Source organism: Protopterus annectens, chromosome 1.part1 (assembly GCF_019279795.1).
Source record: "Protopterus annectens isolate FY-2018-M chromosome 1.part1, PAN1.0, whole genome shotgun sequence".
Classification (NCBI taxonomy): domain Eukaryota; kingdom Metazoa; phylum Chordata; order Ceratodontiformes; family Protopteridae; genus Protopterus; species Protopterus annectens.
The window spans coordinates 800,011,197-800,031,534 of record NC_056726.1 but is presented as its reverse complement, the minus strand read 5'-3'; the positions used below and the strand labels follow the sequence as shown (position 1 = coordinate 800,031,534).

Below are 20,338 nucleotides of genomic sequence, written 5' to 3'. Positions count from 1 at the left end.
ATTCATTATTTTCCACACAGTCAGGAATCAACATAATTTTCTGTTTAAGCAATCCAATAACATGTTGCTGATACTAACATATGAAACTGGCAGTTTAAAGCCCTAATGGCCAAGGTTGCAGAAGTGTAAACCTTCTTACCCCATCTATCCAGTGCCCTGGAGTCTCTTATCAGAAAGGGTAGGATTTTTAGCAGTAGAAGCCTTAATGTCCTTGGGCCCCTGTGAAATAGTCTCTGGATCCGCAATAGGATTTTTAAAAAGAAACTTGTGCGACTCAGGAACCCTGTAGTATCTGTCTGGTTTACTGGGATCAGGAGGCAAGGAATCAGGGGCCAAACTAGATTCCGAAAAAGCATTATCAACAATGTCTAGTACAGGAGGAATAGCTAAAGGACTATGCTGAGGCAGAAGTAAGAAATCCCTAAGCCTCTTTTTTGAATCAGAAAAATCCTAGCTTTCCCAGTGGAAATGTTCCCTTAGAGTATGTAAGGTTTCCCCAAAAGAAAAATCCTCTGGAGGGGAAACAGAGGGAATGGAGTCCTCTGCATCAGAATCCTCATAAGTAGATAAGGGCAAATCCAGATCATCGGAAGAATCAGAAAAAACAGAATCCTGGTCAGAAGATTCTCACTTCAGTCCTAGGCCTCTTAGAAAGGGGGAGGGTTGGCTACCCCTGATTAGAGTTATTAAATCTTCAGCCATTCTTATCATTTGTTTTTTAGGCATAGAGGCCTGAACATGTGGCCTGGGCATCGTTTTTTTTAGGCATGGTTCGAGATTTAGGCCTAAGAGAAGACGGAGGCATCAGTTTAATATGCAAGTCCGTAGGCCTGAATACAACCTCAGAAGCCGGCGCCTGCACAGCGGCTCCAGACCCATCCAAGGTAGAGACATCCGCGGGTCCCATAGTTGAAGCACCTAGCGGCATGCTGAACTCTGAAAGGGTCTCTGTAGAGGCCTGCGAATCAGTAGTAGTGAGTATCAGGGGCTGCAAAAGTGCCTCACTGAGTACCGGCGAACTGGCTTAGGAGAAGCGTTGTCAGCAGTTTTGGACCTCGGCGGCCTGTCTCTGTCTTTATCTTTGCGTTTTTTTGGAATCCTGGCAGTCGGATAGCTAACCGATGACATTTCTGGATAATTAAACCGAGAACTGAAATATTTAGAGACGAAAATATACAGACGACGGATAGTGCGCTGATTAAATAAAGCACAAAACCGACAGCAAGGTACGTCATGGTCAGGGCCTAGGCAAGGAATACAGTACGAATTAAAATCTTTATGAGGTATTTGCTTTCCACAAGTAATGCAATTATTAACTTTTACTGACATCGGTAAGAAGCAAGAAAAAGTTTCCCCAACGGGGTACATAGCTTTAGATGAAGACTTCGGTTCTGAAACTCTAAAAAGAAAATTTCAGGAGTCGGCCGACCGGCACTTGCGTACGGCTTCTGCTTCGGGCACCAAACGGCAAGAAGGACTGATATAATGGCGTCGGCTGCATGTTTTATACCCCTGACGTCATGGAAAAAGGGACAGCAACAGACGCAGGACCCAAGAATTTGTTAATTAGGCCGACTGAGGGCTACCTGCAAGCAGATAACCCAAATGTAATGACTGCAACAGTGAAACATGAACATCCACTGCAGCATCCCTATAGTATCATCCTCCCTCGTAAGATCAGACCACAAAGCTGTCACTTTCGAAGTCATCATCTCCTCCAACGCCCCCTCTAGCAAGGATCAGACATAAAAACTTCTCCAAAACTGATTGCAACCTCCTGAGGGATGGTATAAACAGCTTCACAGCCCCCTCCCCCTCTGTAGGAACTGGCACCAATATCCAAAACTACATCAAAGCACTATACGAGCCTTTATACAGATGCATGGAATACCCAACAGGACTAGGTCATCCTCTGCAAGGAAGAGTAAACCTGTCTGGTGGACATCTGCAATAAAACTCTGTAAGAAAAGGAAACAAAATTGCTGTCCAAGACAAGAAGGAGCAGGTGCCCAATTGGAAGCAATGTCTCCTTAGCCTGAACAAGCAAATAAGAGCACTAGTGAAATCCTCCAAAGCAAAGTTAGAGTCCAAATTGGCCACCTCTACTAGAGACAATCATAAGGCCTTCTTCACATATGTCCGCAACCTGTTCAGAACTAGTGGTCAAGGACACCACATATACAAATGCTGTAGATATAGCAAACTTGCTGGATGACAGATTCAGCGAAAACTTTATCCCTGTGTCCCATCAGTAAATCAGGACATCCCCAGTACCTACCCCTTTCCCCTTGTATCTAGGGAACAGGTCATCACTGCTCTCTCAAAGGCAAAAAATACAGCCTCCATGGGACCCAATAACATCACAGGCTGCATCCTACGTAAACTCAGGCAGGAACTTGCAGCACCATTAGGCACCCTATTCAATCAAAGCCTGAGTACTGGCTCCATCCCAGCCGAGTGGAGGACAGCCACCGTCATCCCTTTACTCAAAGGTGGAGCGTCCACCGATACGGGAAATTATACACCCAACAGCCTAACTAGCCTGATCTGCAAGGCCATGGAATGGATTATCATGGACCTTATTAACAAGGGACATTGGTAACCTCCAAACACTTGATCCCACAAAGTTTGGCTTTGTCAAGGGGAGGTCATGTCTGCTAAATTTACCAGGGAAGCCCGGCCACCGAATCCCTCCAAGGAAGGTCTCGAGGAGGAGATAAGAGTAGATGCTGAAGGTGCAGAAGGGGGGGTATCTGTCCTTCAGCCATAGCAGTAACTACTCCCACAGACTCCAACTCCAAACTCTGGGGTACAGTCGAAGGAGGAACTTGAAGAGGGTGTGGACTAATAGTCGTCTGTTGAGATGGACTATGCAGCATCTGCGCCAGTGCCTGTGATTTTAATAATCTACTTACCACCCTCTCTAAATCATGGTCTGATAACCTGGACGACCTAGAAGATCGGCTCCGATGGCTCCGTTCCGAAAGAAGAGGTGAGGCCGGAGCCGACAGTATCGGTTCCAAAGAGGGGGACCTGGACCTCTTCCTCGAAGGAACCGTCGGAGCCGAAGATCCCACGGATCCAGACGGAGCCGATAACTTTTCGGCTCTGAGTGTAGATCTCGATGCATCGGCTCCAGCCGGAGCCGATACAGGCATGGAAATAACGGTGTCGGAGCCGATCGGTGCCGACACCAAAGCCTGAGCCACATGGTGGTCGGAACCAGTCGGAGCCGACACCAAAGTGACAATAGTAGTATCGGCACCGATAGCCATCGGTGCCGAGGACTTAGATAAGTTAGGATCAGCTCCAGCCAGAGCCGATCTCGACTCCAAAGGAGTCGGAGCCAAGGTGGTAGGCTTAGTTGCAGAAGCCTGGGCCTTGGTAGACTTAGGAGGCTTGCTCGGAGCCGATTTGGCCGGAGAGTCCTCCGGTTTAAGGAGTCCCCTTAAAATAAGTTTGTTTCGCCTCTCCTGCAGGACTCTCTGGCTAAAGGAGTGACAAATTGCACAGGAGTCCTGCAGGTGGAGAGGTCCCAGGCAGTATAAACAAGAAGTGTGACCGTCTGTCAGAGACATCTTCTGACAGCACGAATCACACTTCTTGAAGCCTGAGACCCTCTGTTCTTTAGACATGGAGTTTCACAAACACTACACACACACACAGTCCCGAACCAGACAAACTAAAAATTTAAGTGATGAAAGGTAAAAACTCTCACATACACACACCCTGACGGGGGGGGGGATGGGAGGGAATAAAGGCCTGACTAAAGAGTTAGAGAAGGAAGTAAAAGGTTAGTCAGAAAAGCCTTACTATTAACTAAAAAGATAGAATTCTAAAGAAAAATGGAAATTTTTCTGATTGGGGCTAAAAGCTTTAGTAACAATAAACACTTACCAGGAGCTGGTAAAAGGAGGACCTCATCAGCGAAGCGGCAAACAAGATCTGGGTACTTACCGCCTTGCATCATGGGATACGGGGCTGCCTCGAGCTGGTAAAAGTGACTCTCGAGCTTAGCAAGTGCCGAGTCGGAGTCGAGGATCGGCTCCGAACCCATCAAGCAAGAATGAAGGCGAGATTGACAACTTAACATCATATTTTTTTTGATGAAGTACATGCTGAAGAAGAAATACAAAAGTTTTTCCAACAAAAAGTGAGGTGTAAAACAGAAGGATATTCTGCTTCTTGTTCTTCTGGTAATAAAGACCACAGAGAGTTTGTGCCAGTGAAAACTTTCCCAGTGTTTCAATGGAAAATGCTTGAGAGAGGGGAAAAAAGCACAAGAGTGGACTAGAAAAATTGAGAGTGCACTGGAGAAAAAGCAGAGACTGAGATGAAGAGGAAAAGAACAAGAAAATCTGGAAATATTGGACTTTGTTAAACTTGTAGGGGACTCTAAAGCATATGTCCTACTTCATGTAATTAATGTTCGCAAAAATACTCAAAGGAGGGGAAGAGGAGGGAGAAAGTTAACAGTAATCACTCAAGTGGTGCATGATTTTCTCTACGTGTTGTAAAGTAAACTTTTTTGCAGTTATTTTAAGTGCAATGAGGATACTAATGTAAACAGGTGCTTATGTATATTGTCTGTTTCTTTCTCCTTGTTAATTTTTAAGAAATGTAGGCACTGCAATGTAAAAACAGGGATCTGGTTAAAAGTGCATGGCAACACAAACAAAGTGTGCTTTTTCTCATTTTGCATAGGGGGGTGACTAGGTTAAGGGCATTAGATTTATATAGTAACAGGTCTTAACAGAAAGCAAGTAAATGAAAAGGAATACTGAATATTATAAAGCATTTTCTCTAGTAAACAGTCCTGTATCTGGTTCTCATGTCCCTAGCAGACAATCTAATAAAGAGAAATGGCTTGGAGAAAAATTTTCTCCAAGCATTCAAATGTTTTCCCAGCTGGGAGAGCTATAAAAATAAAGCAAAACCAGACAGTACTTAATATAATCACAGTCTCCACCTTGTGTCTTAGCATATATAATTTTTCTTTCTGTTTAGCTGCAGTTGGTGTGTGTGGCTGTCAGTTTGGCACTTTTGTTCCTATTGAGGTGGGTTAAAGCTTCAATATTTGAAGATGTACACAGTTTTGTCTGTTAAGTTAGTATGTTTTAGGGGGTATTGGGGGTATGTATTTTTATTTGAAGGTTTTCAATAAAACAAAAAGTTATGTAAGATGTGACATAGGCTCAAATGGAGATGACAACAAACAACTAAATAAAATATTAACCTATCAAACAGTGAATACATGTAATACAAAAGCTGGAACTAGACATTTAACAAAAAGCTGTTATACATAAAAGGTGGGAATAATAAACCCCCAAGAACATGCTTCTTTCTGTAATGTCTTTAAACATTAATGGTCTCACAGATAAATACAAAACAGAAATAATGATCTATATTAGAAAATGCATAGTGTAAATAGCTATGCTACAGGAGACGCACTTAAAATGAACTAAACGTGAATTTGATAGACATTTTTTCAGGATGGTTTTTCAGCAGGAATATCTGGGGCAAAGGAAGAGAGGAGTACTTGTATTAACTGCAAGAGGAGCTCCAATAGTAGCAGAAAAAAGCAGGAAAAAAGACAAAGGTAGATGTGTAGTGCTAAGGGGCTACTGGCAAGACAGGAGGATTACACTGCCATGTATTTATATTCCACCAAAAATTGCTATAATTGAGCTAAAGAAAATTATGGGAGAAATAATCACTTTTCAGTAAGGAACATTACTTATAGGTGGGGAATGGAATTTGATTTGCAACAGTGAAGATGGGTCTGGGGGCCCAGAAAGGGAAATATAACAAAGGACAGATTAATAAAGAAATTTACGAAAATATTTGGCATGAAGATGTGAATTCAGTACTAGGAAGATGGACTGAATTTATACATTATTCCCCATTTCACAGGGTCATGTACATTTAATTGAAGGTCTTGATATGCACCAATAATAACTAAAATAAAAACACAGGGTAATGAAATAAAAATGAGACACTGGTGCTTTCCTACACATCTGTTGAAAAGAGAGGAATTTAATTGATGGGTAGTGGAAATTATTCAGGAGCTAATAGAGAATATAGAAAATTCTTCTGAAAAATATAGCTAGGGAAAGGATAAAATTAAACTAAAATTTAAAAATAGGGTGGAAATAAAAGAAAGGGAAATATGGTTAAGAAGTAATAAGAATTATTTAGACAGACTGACAAGTATTAAAGTATTGCAAAATAGGGGGATCTCACAGAATAAGAGGAGGAACTATATAAGGCACCTCAACAGATATGCATGATTTTAGAAAGTGCTGTTAAGCAACTATTTTTTGATAATAACTCTAGAGCACAAAACCTTTAGCACAATGACTCAAACAACAGAAAGTAGAAAGGGCAGTCACCAAGCTTAGGGAACCTATAAGAAGGAAGATAACAAGGGCTCCTGTAGAAGTATTAGAAATATTTTGGAAATTCTATGAAAGTCTGTATAAAGCAGAGAAATATGAAAATCAAGAAAAGGTACAAATGGAAATGTTTATGGAAGAATTAAACATGCCAATGCTAGAGGGAGAGGAGGTCCAATTACGAACAGGATAGGAGCAGATGAGATAAATATGGTGATTTATAACTAATCTACAGGAAAGTCCCTAGGAATAGATGGTATTCCTGGGGAAGTTTGGAAGCTAGGAGGGAAAAATGATAAAGATCTGGAAGATTTTAACAGTATTTTAAGAGGAGAAGTACCAACATGCTGGAAGAAAGCAGTAGTAGCTGTAATACTTAAGAGGGTAAAGATACATCAGGCCCAGTTTCATACAGGCCCAGTTCAATACCAAATCATGACTACAAAGTGTTTATGTCTATAATGGCTAAAAAAAACGGCAAAAGAAGTGATGCCAAAATTGATAGACATTGATCAATGTGGTTTTGTGGAGGGGAAGTAAACATTTGACAACAAACAGAAAAGTAACAATCCAAAGGGAAGCAGAATGTAAGAAAATAACACTACTGCTGTTGAGTCTTGATGTAGAGAAAGCATTTGACAGAGTAAGCTGGGATTTTATGAACAGAGCAATGGAAGCATTTGCATTCCCTGATAAAATCAGAATGTTAATTAGGAAGATATATGAAGGATTGGAGGTGAAAATTAAAGTGGGCGGGGTCCACTCTGATTATCGCTGCTAGAGCAGAAGAACCAGGCAGGGGTGTCCTCTCTCCCCTTTGTTATTTGCATTATATTTAGATCCATTGGCAAAGACAATAAGCGACTCAGAGATTCGAGGATATAATTGGTATGGTAGTCAAGAAAAGTTGACTATTTGCAGATAACATTATTTTATACTTGACAAAACCAGAAAGGGACATTACAGTGCTGTGTAACATATTGAGACTGTTTCAAACCTTTTCGGGATATAAAATGAATGAAGCTGAAACAAAAACAATAGCGGTAAACTATGTACCCACATTCAAATTGGTTCAGTATCTCTTCCCAATCCTTTGTAACCTCCTCTGATTGATTCTCATAGTTATCATGCAGTATTTTATATGCTGTACTAATTACTCCTTTAACAGCAACTATCATTCTAGATTCTACTATTTATTTATGGGGACATGATAAAGTGACGTATTTAGGAGTATGGATTAAAATGATACCAGTGTGGCAACTAAGGAAATGTGGAAAGAGACTAAACAAAAGATAATACAAAATATGAGAAAATGCAAGCTCTGTTATATGTTTATCGATAGCAAGACACGAGCAGTTAAAATGTTTTAGCCCCTTTAGTCTTATACACTGGTCAGGTCAGGCATACTTTTAACAACCAGAGGAGAAGCTGTGGATAGCAATTAAAGAGCTGAAGGATTTTATCGGAGGGGGGATGACGACAAGAGTCAAGTGGGATAAGCTTATTCTTCCAACAGAACAGGGTGGATTGGGATTTCCAGAGTTGAAGGGGTATTTAAGAGCAATACAGCTAAGACTCCTATACATAGCACAAGCAAAAAACTGTAATTCAAAGTGGAAAGAGATGATGACGAAACAGGGGGGAAGCTCAAGTAACAGGGAGAGACTGGGATTTTGGATGCAGACCTTTAAGGAGAAAAATAATCATACAGAATAGTATATTCAGAAAGTAACAGAAGGTCTTCTAAGAACTAAGCCAACATGGGAAGAGAGAAAAGAGATTCTGCTGATAGGGATGACTTCAATTAGGGATACAGACAATAGGCAAGAGGGGCAGGAATATACTGGAGAAAACTGGCAAAGGAACCAAGGTACTGGGAACAAATGACTAGAGAGGGAAAGGTAATAGAATGGGAAGACGCCAATAACTTATCTGGACTGCAGGCTAGGGACTGCCTTCCATATCAAGGATTGATATCAGAATACAGGAAGAGAGAAATAAATAAGGGGGTGCTAAATGAAAGAGCAGCATTGGTACAGTTTTTAGTAGAATCTAGAACGATAGTTGCTGTTAAAGGAATAATTAGTACAGCATATAAAATACTGCATGATAACTATAAGAATCAATCAGAGGAGGTTACAAAGGATTGGGAAGAGAGATAAGCAATTCACAAAGAAAATGTGGGGATATATGTATGTCTCCCAAAATGCAACAAAATCTGGAAGATTTAGGATCTTTGCCTGGAAGTGCTTAAATAGGTATTTTTATACCTCATGCAGACTTCAAAGAGTTTTTCCCTCCGGTAGACAGCAAATGTTGGAGGTGTGATGGGCAAGAAAGAGGTAACTGGAAACATATTTGCTGGGAGTGTAATGAGCTGGCAGACTTTAAAGATTCCCTGCAGACTGCTCTGTCAGAGATGCTGGGTTAGCAAACTGGAGTAACTAGGAAAATTATGTTTTTGAGCTATAATACAGAATCGGAACTGTCTAGACATAGTAAGGCCTTGCAGAGTTTAATTAATATGGCTGCCAAAAAAGCAATTACAAGAAAATGGAAATCAAAGTCTAAATCAACTTTATTAGAAGTAGCGATGATAGTAAAGATAAAACAACTGGAACGGTTATCTTTAGAAAAGGGTAGGAGAAAAATTACATAGGGAAAAAATGGGAAATGTGGGATCAATACATGCAGAGGAGGAATGAGGTTTACAAGAAGGCAGCATTTGAATGAGCTATATAATGGATGACCAGCAATAACTGCAAATGTTAAAAAGTGATGTACATCTGCAGCTACAGTTGTCGGTATGGCTTGGAAGGAATAATGTTTGCAACTGAGATTGTGCCTCTATGCTTTATTTTCATTTATACAAGAGTAACATTACCTATGTCATACATGAGATGTTTCTTGTTTAAGAAAAAAAAGATGTGTTGAAAAACATATTTGAGTTTGTGTGCAGTTCTCCTGCACAATAAAAAACACACCTCCATCCTCCCATAGGCACCCAAGTTCAGTAATTGTGACTTGCTTAGTATCTTAAAACACAAATTCCTGTAGGAACTGGTGGGCTTATTTGGGAAACATTGTTCATTTTCCTTCAGAATGACATGCTATATATATATATATATATATATATATATATATATATATATATATATATATATATATAAATATATATATGGATTCACTATATAATTTCAAAAAGCTGAAATCCCGAATTTCAGTTTTTCAAAACCATAAAGTCGAACGGCCTAAATCCCGAAACTACACAATCACAAAGCACAAAATCACAAACAGACACACACCATACACCACACAACAAATACATCATTCCAATCCAAACCACAACAAAAAACACACACAAACCTACACTACATATAAGTGGGGGGGGGTGCTAATCCTGCCCCCCCACACACACCCCCTACTTATATATACCAACTCCGAGATTGCACAAACACACACACAGAAAGGAAACTCACAGTCACACATTCTACAGCCCCTCACACACACACACAAACATCACACATATACAAACGCCAACACATCCAACACTTACACACCCATACTTTCATCTGCCTACCCTAACCCACACGTACAACTAATAAACACATTCACACACACACAAACTCCCACACAAAACCCTAACAAAACACTTACCTTAAATCACACCTAAATCCATACACAACACAAACACCATCCAGTCAAAACACCATACATAATGCACTGTAAAGCCATAACCATGAATTTGAGATATTCGGATTTGCGATTATGCACTTTCGTGATTTTCAACGTTCGACTTTATAAGTTCGAAAAACTGAAATTCAGGATTTCAGTTTTTTTCAAAATTATAAAGTGAACCCATATATATATATATATATATATATATATATATATATATATATATATATATACACACACACACACATATATACACAACACACACCCACCTATATACAGCTACATGCATGCCTATTAAAGTATTTTCTATTTCTACCATTCAATTTAAGATTATAAAGTTTAACAAACATTTTGACAAAAATAATACAATTTTACACAAGTGCTTTTCCTTCTATATTTATTTTTATAAGTAGACAAACTTAACCACACTATTACCCTATAAGATCCTATATGCTTTACACATAGTCCAGAACGTCAAAAATTGAACTTCTCCCTTGCCTTGGTTTCATATAGGCTTGATTACCTCATCATTACTGTGTTAACTGTGGCATGAGAATTAGATCCATTATCAGCAGTAAATAAATATATGTGTGTGGAAGAGAGGTGAAGAAGAGAGTACAGGCAGGATGGAGTGGGTGGAGAAGAGTGCCAGGAGTGATTTATGACAGACTACAAGAGGGTAGTGAGACCAGCTATGTTATATGGGTTGGAGACAGTGGCATTGACAAAAAGGCAGGAGTTTGAGCTGGATGTGGCAGAGTTAAAGATGTTAAGATTTGCACTGGGTGTGATGAGTTTGGACAGGATTAGGAATAAGTATATTAGAGGTTCAGCCCAGGTTGGAAGGTTTGGAGACAAAGCCAGAGAGGCAAGATTACATTAGTTTGGACATGTGCTGAGGAGGGATGCTGAGTATATTGGGAAAAAGATGCTAAGGATGAAGCTACCAGGTAACAGAAAAAGAGAAAGGCCTAAGATAAGGTTTATGGATGTGGTAAGAGAGGACATGCAGGTGGTTGGTGTGACAGAGGCAAGATGCAGAGGACAGGAAGAAATGGAAACAGGTGATCCACTGTGGTGACCCCTAATGGGAACAGCTGAAAGAAGATGATGAAATAAATATGGCATAAGTACATCATGCGTCTGACAAAGTTTACACTTACCTGCCTTCCACCTCTGCTGGGACTGCAGCGCATATCGATCACAGTCCTCTCTGCTGATTTTATATTTCTGGGCGAGATTCTCAGCTGTAAGCGCCATTGGAAGTTTAACATGTGGATCAGTTAAACCTGCCCATAAGGTATCCTCCAGCTAATGGGAGTAGAGAAATCAAGAAGCGGTTATAAAGTTCAGAATACTTAAGACCTCATTGTGTTTACATAACCTGACATGAAACAAATGTAAACATAGTCAAACATCTGGAAAACAAGTCACTTATAAAAACATATTTAAATACTCTGCTATGGTTAGAAGTGCATTCTTTCAAGTCAGTTTTTAGTTTTAAAAGCCAGTCACTATAGGCCATTTATTCAAGAAAATAAGATTAGCAAAGGCAGCTCAAGTTAGTGATACAAGTCTTGTAGGAAATACACCCATAACGTTCCATGTTTGTAGTCCATCTCACCCTTCATTCTTTACATATGGGATCGGAGCCGACTCTGTCTATTTACAAGCTGGAAGACTTCTTTCTGGTTGGCTCGTGACTAGGTAGGTATCCCATGGTGCACCAGTACAATCCCCAGATCTTGTTTGCTGCTGACTAGAAGAAATAACAACAACATACAAAAAGAAGTCAATACTAAAAGGTCTCCATAAATAATGAAATGAATAGTTTTCTGTCTCCAGGTCATAGCCGGCCTTAGGCATAGGCCAACTAGGTGGCCGCCTAGGGCACCGCTACAGCAGGGGCGCTTATTTGGTGTAGGTAGACCAGGATGGGGGCACCAGATGGTGTGGTAGGGGGCACCGTGGAGCCCTTTTGCCTAGGGCACTAGTTGACCTAGGGCCGCTCCTGCTCCAGGTACTTCCAGGATGGGGGCAGGAGGGCGGGTTCATAAGAATGAAGGGTGAGATGGACTACAAACATGGAACGTTATGGTAAGTACATAACTTCTTTATGTTCTGTAGTCCTATCTCACCTTCATTCTTACATATGGGACAGCGTCACTAGCGCCTTATTCTTAGGTGGCTCAAGGAAAAATACTCCTGAGTACTGTGGAACCAAAAGATGCTCTATCCCTGGAGGTTAAATCCAATTTGTAATGAGTAATAAAGTGCGAGGGGTAGCCCACGTAGCAGCTGCACAAATATTATCAAGTGGGACCCTGGCTTGAAAGGCTGCAGAGGTAGACTCAGATCTGGTAGAATGAGCCTTGATTTTAAAGGGTAAAAGTTTACCCTCAGAATTGTAAACATAAGCTATACAGCTTGAAATCCAGTTAGAGAGAGTCACTTTGGAAACTGGTAAGCCCAACCTGGATTCGGAAAAGGGAATGAATAATTGATCTGATTTTCTGATGTCTTTAGTCCGGTGCAAATAAAAACATAATGATCTATGGACATCCAGCTGGTGAAACCTGTACTCAGCTGCGTTGGAGTGATATGGAAAGAAAACCAGAAGTTCTACGGACTGATTCAAAGTGGCATGGGAGCAGACCTTGGGGACAAAGGAGGGATTAGTATGAAGGGACAACCTGTCTTTGTGAAAAATCAGATAAAGCGGTTTAACAGACAAAGCCTGCAATTCTGACATCTGTCTGGCAGACGTGATAGCCACCAAAAACGTCTTCCATGACAAAAATTTCAAAGAAGATGAATGAGAAGGCTGAAAGGGTGGAGATGTTAATTTAGATAACACAAAATTTAAATCCAATGAGGCCACAGGCTCTTGAACAGGTGGTCTTAAAGTGGCACCTTTAAGGAAGGTTTTGCACAGTTTATGAGATATCAAGTTAGAATCTGGGAAACCTAGATGAAAATTTGAAATCGCTGCCAATTGAACTCTGATAGTGGCAGTCGCAGATCCTTGCTGAAAAAGTTCAGAAAGAAATTCCAAAACCACTGGAATGGAGGCAGTGTAGGGGTCAACATCCATTTTCTCCACCCAAAGAGAGAAACTTTTCCATTTACTAGAATATAGTCTCCTAGTGGAAGGTTTATGGGAAGACGTAAGGATGAGTCACGGAAGGCGAGAAGTCGTGAAGCCTGACTAGGGATGGAACTTGAGCAGCCACACTGTCAAATTGAGGGTGTGTAAGGAGGGGTGAAGCGAACCTGACATGTGAGTCAACAGGTCTGGAACTGGGTCCAGAATCCAAGGATCGTCCAGGAGAAGAGACCCGAGGAAGGGGAACCAAACCTGCCGCAGCCAGTAAGGAGCAATGAGGATCAGTTTGCTTCCCAGCCGTTTCACTTTCTAAATCACCTTGGGAATGAGAGGAAAGGGAGGAAAAGCATACAGGAGACCCGAGGCCAATTGTGAACAAGTGTATCTCTGGGTGACAACCCCGAAGGGGGGATGAGAGAAAAGTAGCTGCTGCATTTGGCATTGATTGGGCTGGCAAAGAGATCGCAGCAAGGCTGTCCCCATCTGAGGAAAATCTGTTCCGCTGTTTCCTGTTTCAGAGACCACTCGTGAGGCATCTGGATCGCCTGGCTGAGCTCGTCAGCTATCACGTTGGTCGTCCCTGGAATGTGCGTTGCCACCAGAAAATGCTGGGAAGATATCGCCCATTTCCAAACTCGCATGACCTCTCGACACAGTGGGTAAGATCTGGTTCCACCCTGTTTGTTGACATACCATACTACTGACATGTTGTCGGACTGTATTACAATAGTCCCCAGAGGAAGAAGGTCGTGAAGTGCTTGCAATGCCAGGAGCACCACACTCATCTCTAGAATGTTGATATGCAGGTGAGCCTTGTGATCTTGCCATGTGCCTTGGACAGTCCTACCTAGATAATACCCCCACCCTGCGAGGCATCCATGGTTACAGTGGCAACGGATTGGCGAGGAAAAAAATGAAGTGCCCGTGGTTAGCTTGACTGGGTAATGTCCACCAAAGGAGGTCCTTCTCGCAAGATTCTGTCAGCAGAATGTGATGGGATAATGGAAGGTGCTGAAAGGACCACTGGAACAACAGAAGCCACTGAAGAATTCTCATGTGTAACCTGGTTAGTGGCACTAATAGTATGGTGAAAGCCATGGTCCCAAGGAGCTGTAAAACAATCTTGGCTTTGACCCTTCATAACAGGAGAAGACGCTGAATCTGAAGAACCAGGTTCTGTGCCCTTTCAGAAGGAAGACGAGCCACCAGGTTTACTGTGTCTATCTCTGCGCCTATAAAAATCACAGATTGAGGGGGCAATAAGGCAGATTTTTCCCAATTTATAGAGATTCCCAGCTGGGCACAAAGCTGAATAGTAGCGCCCCTGCTCTGAAGGAGTAGATGCCTGGTGGGGGCATTCAGGAGCCAGTCATCCAAATATGGAAACAACTAGAATCCTCGACGTCACAAGTGAGCTGTCACTACTGCCATACATTTGGTGAACACCCTTGGGGCTGTGGTGAGACCAAAGGGCAGAGCACGGAACTGGAAATGACTGGCTCCCAGCCAGAAGCGTAGATGACTCCTTGATGCCCTGTCCATTTTTATGTGGTAGAAGGCGTCTTGGAGATCTATTGAGCATATCCAATTGCCTTTCCCTAACAACGGGAGTATAAACTGCAGTGTTACCATTCGGAACTTATCCTTTACTGATTCATTCAATCTGCTGAGGTCCAAAATGGGCCTCGGTCCCCTGTACGTTTTGGTACTAAAAAGAATCTGGAGTAGTTCTGGATCCTATTTGGTCTGCTGAGACGGTTTGGATGACTCTTTTTGACAGCAACTTGCTGATCTCCACAGTTGCCTGATCCCTGTGATTGGGTGGAACATATGGGCTCTTTTTGGGAACAAAGGGTGGGACAGAAAAGGGTATGACATAACCTCTGGTAATAATTCTTTGTACCCACTTGTCTTGAATGATACTTAGCCAGGCTTCTGGATACAAAGAAATGCGACCCCCGACCAGCCCCAGAGAAGCACAGTCGGGCCCCACATCAGGAGTGCTGGTAAGGCCGGCCCCGAAAGAAATCGCGACATCCCTGTTTTGCGGACCACCCCTGCCTCTAGGGCGATGTCTACCATTTCCTCCTCCTCTGCCTCTGAAGGAGGAGTCACCCTGTGCCTCCTGGAAAAACCTCTGGGACTTCTTGAACCACATCTTACCTCCACCTCTGACCCTTAGGGTATTGGTCTAGAGGAAACAGAAAAACGTACTCCCACGGCAGAGTGTTTTTCCTTCTTGCTCAAACCGGGTGAGAGTGTCCTTTACCTTGGATCCAAACAATGAGGAACTGAAGGAGGCATTGGTAAAGGTAGACAAACGGTCCCGCAAAGTTACACAAACGCATCCAGGAATGACGCCGCAGGGAAATTCCTGAACCCGCTGCTCTACTCGCTCCATCGGCCACGTACGAAATAAGCCGCATGGAAGAGTTAACGATACAAGGTGGACAACTGGGCAGAAACCTTGTCAGGGACTCCCCTCAGTACATGTACCTTGTAAAGAGTCTCCCAACTCTTTAAGGAGATCTCTCTGAAGCCTCATAAAGTGAGTAAGGTAATTCAGCGATCTAAGGGTAAATGCCGCTGAAGAAAAGATATGTTTCCTGTATCTGTCCATCATTCGAGACTCCTTATTCGGCAGATGAACAGAAGAAGAATTCTCAGCTAGCTCCTTCTTAGTGGCCGCTGCCACCACCACCACCATGGCATCTATAGGCACACCTTTAGTTAAAAAGTCTTTTCCTGGAGGGGAAGAAAGGAACTTGTTCGGTCTCCTAGGGACTGGCTCCATGGCATCAGGAGTATCCCACACCTTTCGACTAACTAAATTCATCAGTTCGTTGAAGGGTGGAGACACCCAAAAGGCAGAAGTTTGGGACCCGAAAGCCTTCAAGTATACAGACTCCTCATCCGAAGGGGTAACAGTGGGCCAGCTCTCCAGAATGCAGAATGTCTGTGAAAGAGACATCATCAGAGGACGACTTGGGGGACCCTTCTGACTCCTCGAGGTCAGTGTCAGATGTCAAAGACTCATCCTGGGAGTTGACATGCGTCATCTTACAAGTCCTCTTCCATGAGGGCTCCTCAAAAGGACATTCCGGGGAGGTCTCAGAAGAGTGGGGGCTACCAGCCGGTGGCTCCTGAGGCTGGGGGTCTCTGCTGCCACTGGAGGGAGTAGGTGCCAAGACAGAAGTAGGTGCTATAGGGGGAAGAGTGCCGGGTCCCTCTGGTAGGAGCTGACGATCAGGACAGCACACTGCTCATCATCTCGAATGATGACCTCTCCAGCTCCGAGGACCTCCCCGGCTCTGAGGAGAGCGAGGATGCCGTCGGCACCAGAGCCATCGGCTCTGAGATAGATGCAGGGTCCAAACTCACCCTAGCTGACGTGCTGAGAGGAAGACTCTGCACCAAAGTTCGATTCCAAGTATCCTTGCTGGGGCCGACTGGAGAGCTTTGGCCCCTGGACACTATGGATGGCACCGAAAGTGTCGGAGCAGAACTCGGCTCCGAACCAGCCACAAGGGGAGCCGAAGCCGAAGGTTCCACAGATGGTACCAAGCACTCCGGCTCCGAAAGACCAACATGGCTCGGAGGAGGAATGAACACAGAGGGTTGAACGGGCTCCAGAGCCAACAACAATTTAGGCAAAGCAGACAAAGTACAGTTTTGTACCTACCATAAATGTAGATGTCCGAACAGGATAGCATCTGCAGTCCTTACAAATGGGTTGTCCTGTCGTCAGGCAGCCCTTCGGTCGGCCGGATTCCAAAGTCTGGGTCTGGCTTCGGCTGGTGTCGCACTTCACCCGACGTCATAACTGCAGTTCTTCGGGTATGAAGGCATCAGCCGACGCCATTTTCCTCAGTGTTTCTTGCCCCAGATGCCAGTTGCCCTCTTGGAAAGCTAAATTTTTGGATAAATGCCAATGTTTCCAAATAGTAGAAGGCAAACACATAAAATAATCATGTATGTACATATATACAAACAAATACACCATAAGAGATCCCCCCCAGCTAGCTATTAGGTGGGCAAATACCCTAGGAGTACCACAGAGGGAAAGGAGGGTGGGTAATCCTGACTGCAGATGCTATCCTGTTCGGACATCTACATTTATGGTAGGTACAAAACTGTACCATGTCCTTCAAGGATGCATCTGCAGTCCTACAAATGGGTAGAATACCATAGCTAAACTAGGGAGGAGGAAGAAGAAATTATGGTGTAGTTAGGATCCCTTGCAAAACAGCAGTGGCAAACCCTGCTCGGGATCTAGAGTATAAGGGTAAGTTATAATGCTTGGCAAATGTATGCACGGAGGTCCAAGTAGCAGCCTCTATAATGTCCTTGGTAGCCACTCCTCGTAAGAAAGCTGTGGTAGTGGCTGTAGCCCTTGTAGAGTGAGGTCTTATGTTCTGTGGAATTTCCTTTCCATGGTAGGAGTAACAGAATCTAATGCAATTTCCTATCCACTTGGAGATTGTCTGTTTGGAAATTGCTTTTCCTTCCCTTCCTGTTGCATATGCTACCAGAAGCTGGTCAGATTTTCTATTACCCTTGGTTCTGTCCAGGTAGTAGCGTAACTGTCTATGTACATCCAATGTATGCAGCAGTCTTTCCCCCTTGTTCTGTGGATTGGGAAAGAAGGTAGGTAGGTGGATTGCCTGGTTTAAAGACACTCTGGATACCACCTTAGGCATAAATGTAGGATTAGTTCTCATGGACACTCTATCTTGATGGAAGATTAGGAAGGGTTGTACTGCCATTAAAGCATGTAGTTCTGAAACCCTTCTTGCTGAGGTAATTGCCAGCAGGAAAGCAGTTTTCCAGGATAGGTGTTGAAGATCTGCTGTTGCTGCTGGTTGAAAAGGGGGAAGTGTCAATTTTTCTAGTACAAAGTTCAAGTCCCATGCTGGTAATGGTGGTTTCTAGGAGGTTTTACATTCTTAATTCCTCTCAGAAACTGCCTGAGTAGAGGATGCGAAAAGACAGGTGGATCGAAGCTGTATTCTGCAGAAATAGCTGATGCATGTATTTTGATGGAGGAATAGGACAGGCCTGTTTGGAAAAGCTCTGCCAAATACTCCAGGATGTTGGCAATGTCTACCTTGACACATCTTTGCCCTGTCGGCACTCCAAATGAGAAATCTCTTCCATTTTCCTGCATAGTTCCTTCTTGTTGAAGGTCTCGGGCCTCAAGTATAATGTCTTTAACCCTTTGGGATAAATCTGGGTTAGTTGCTCTTATGTAATGTTCCAGGCAGTCAGTTGCAGAGTTTTCAGGTTTGGATGTAGGATGTTGTAGTTGTTCTGGGTTAACATCAAGGGAATCAGGGGTAGTGTCCACATTCTCCCCCGAGACATGCTCCACAGTAATGGGTACCAATGTTGTCTTGGCCAGTCTGGAGCTATCAGAATTATCCTTGGACGTTCCTCTTTGATTTTCAATAGCACCTTGTGCATCAAAGGGAGAGGTGGGAATGCATATGCTGTCAGGCCTTTCCAAATGAAGGATAGAGAGTCCACCTTCCAAGCAAGTGGGTGGTATGTCCTTGTGCAGAATTTCTTGAGCTGGTGATTGAGTGGGGATGCGAATAGGTCTATTTGTGGCAGTCCCCATTTCTTTGTGATGGCCTTGAAAATGTCCGGGTGTAGCATCCATTCGTGAGCATCCGAGGTAGTTCTGCTTAAAATGTCTGCTAGGATGTTTTCTTTTCCCGGTACAAAAATTGCTTGTAACTGAATGTTGTAACTCAGAGACATATTCCATAGGTTTAGGGCCATTCGGCATAGAGGGTATGAATGAGTGCCTCCCTATTTGTTGATGTACCACATGACTGTGGTGTTGTCTGTCCTTATCATCAACTGGCCTTCTTGGAGGAATGGTCTGAAATTCTGGATTGCTAGTTGTACTGCCAGCATTTCTTTTTGATTTATGTGCAGATGCAGCTGCTCTGGAGTCCATAAACCTTGTATGCACTTGTCCAGCATGTGGGGCCCCCAACCGAGGTCTGAGGCGTCCGTTGTGATGGTTTGGCTTGGTTGAATGCTGTGGAAGGGCAAACCTGGGTTTGACTGGCATGCCCGAGCCCACCACAGGAACTCTTGTTTCAGGCATGGAATTAGTGGTATTTCGGTTTCTAAGCTGTGCCTGTGTTGAGACCATAAATTCTTTAGGTACCACTGTAGTTTTCTCATATGTAGTCTGGCATGAGGGACCAGGATTATGCAGGATGCCATGAAGCCCAAGGCCTGCAGTACTTTCCTTGCTGTTAGTTTGTTCTGCTTTGTTAATGCCAAAAAATAGACAGGAAGTTGTTTTTGTTTTTCTGCAGTTAGGAATGCCATCTGTTTTACTGTGTCCAATTCTGCACCTAAGAAGGTTATTGTTTGGGATGGTATCAGTCTTGACTTTTTTATATTGACTGTGTATCCCAGGGCCTGTAGTAAGCAAATGACTCTTTGTAAGTCTTCTGTTAGCTTGTTTTTGTCGTCCGCTTGTATTAGGCAGTCGTCCAGGTATGGATAAATTTGGATTCCCTGAAGCCTGCAGTTAGCGATTACTGATGCCAGGCATTTCGTGAACACTCTGGGCAGTAGATAAGCCAAAGGGCAATGCTGAGAATTGATAATGCTCTGATCCTGCAAGAAATCTGAGGTATCTTCTGCAATGTGGTCGTATGGGGACGTGCAGGTATGCCTCCTTGAGATCTAGAGTTACCAGCCAAAACTCCTTGCCCAGCATGGAAAGAAGTTGCTGTAGGGTCAGCATTTTGAATTTTGGAACAATGATGTATGTGTTTAAAGCGGACAGGTCGAGAATAGGCCTCCAATTTTTCTCTTTTCTTGGTACCAGGAAGAGTCTGGAGTAAAATCCCTTGCCTTGTTCCATAGATGGTACCTTTCCACAGCTCTCATCCTTGCTAATTGAGCTATTTGTTTTAGAGCTTCTGTCTTTTGATTTGGTGGTAGGTTTGGCATTCCTCTTTTCCGGGTAAAGTGTGGAAATGAAACCTGTAGCCTTGGTTTATAGTTTGTAAAATCCACTTGTCTCTTGTGATACAGTGCCAGTTTTTTGAAAATAATGCTAACTTTCCACCTAAGGGTGCTGCTATTTGTTCCCTGGTAGGCGGTGTCAAAGCCAAGTCACTGTGATTGT

The 20,338-nt window shown here is 43.0% G+C and overlaps 1 protein-coding gene across 1 annotated transcript in view; it reads right to left on the bottom strand.

Annotated features, from left to right (window-relative positions):
* ACAA2 (acetyl-CoA acyltransferase 2) overlaps positions 1–20,338 on the bottom strand; it is a gene marked incomplete in the record, with an annotated part of 508,533 nt that overhangs the window by 111,653 nt on the left and 376,542 nt on the right. Inside the window, 1 exon segment of the mRNA XM_044078294.1 lies at positions 11,237–11,384. Coding sequence (XP_043934229.1) covers positions 11,237–11,384 — 148 coding nt within the window.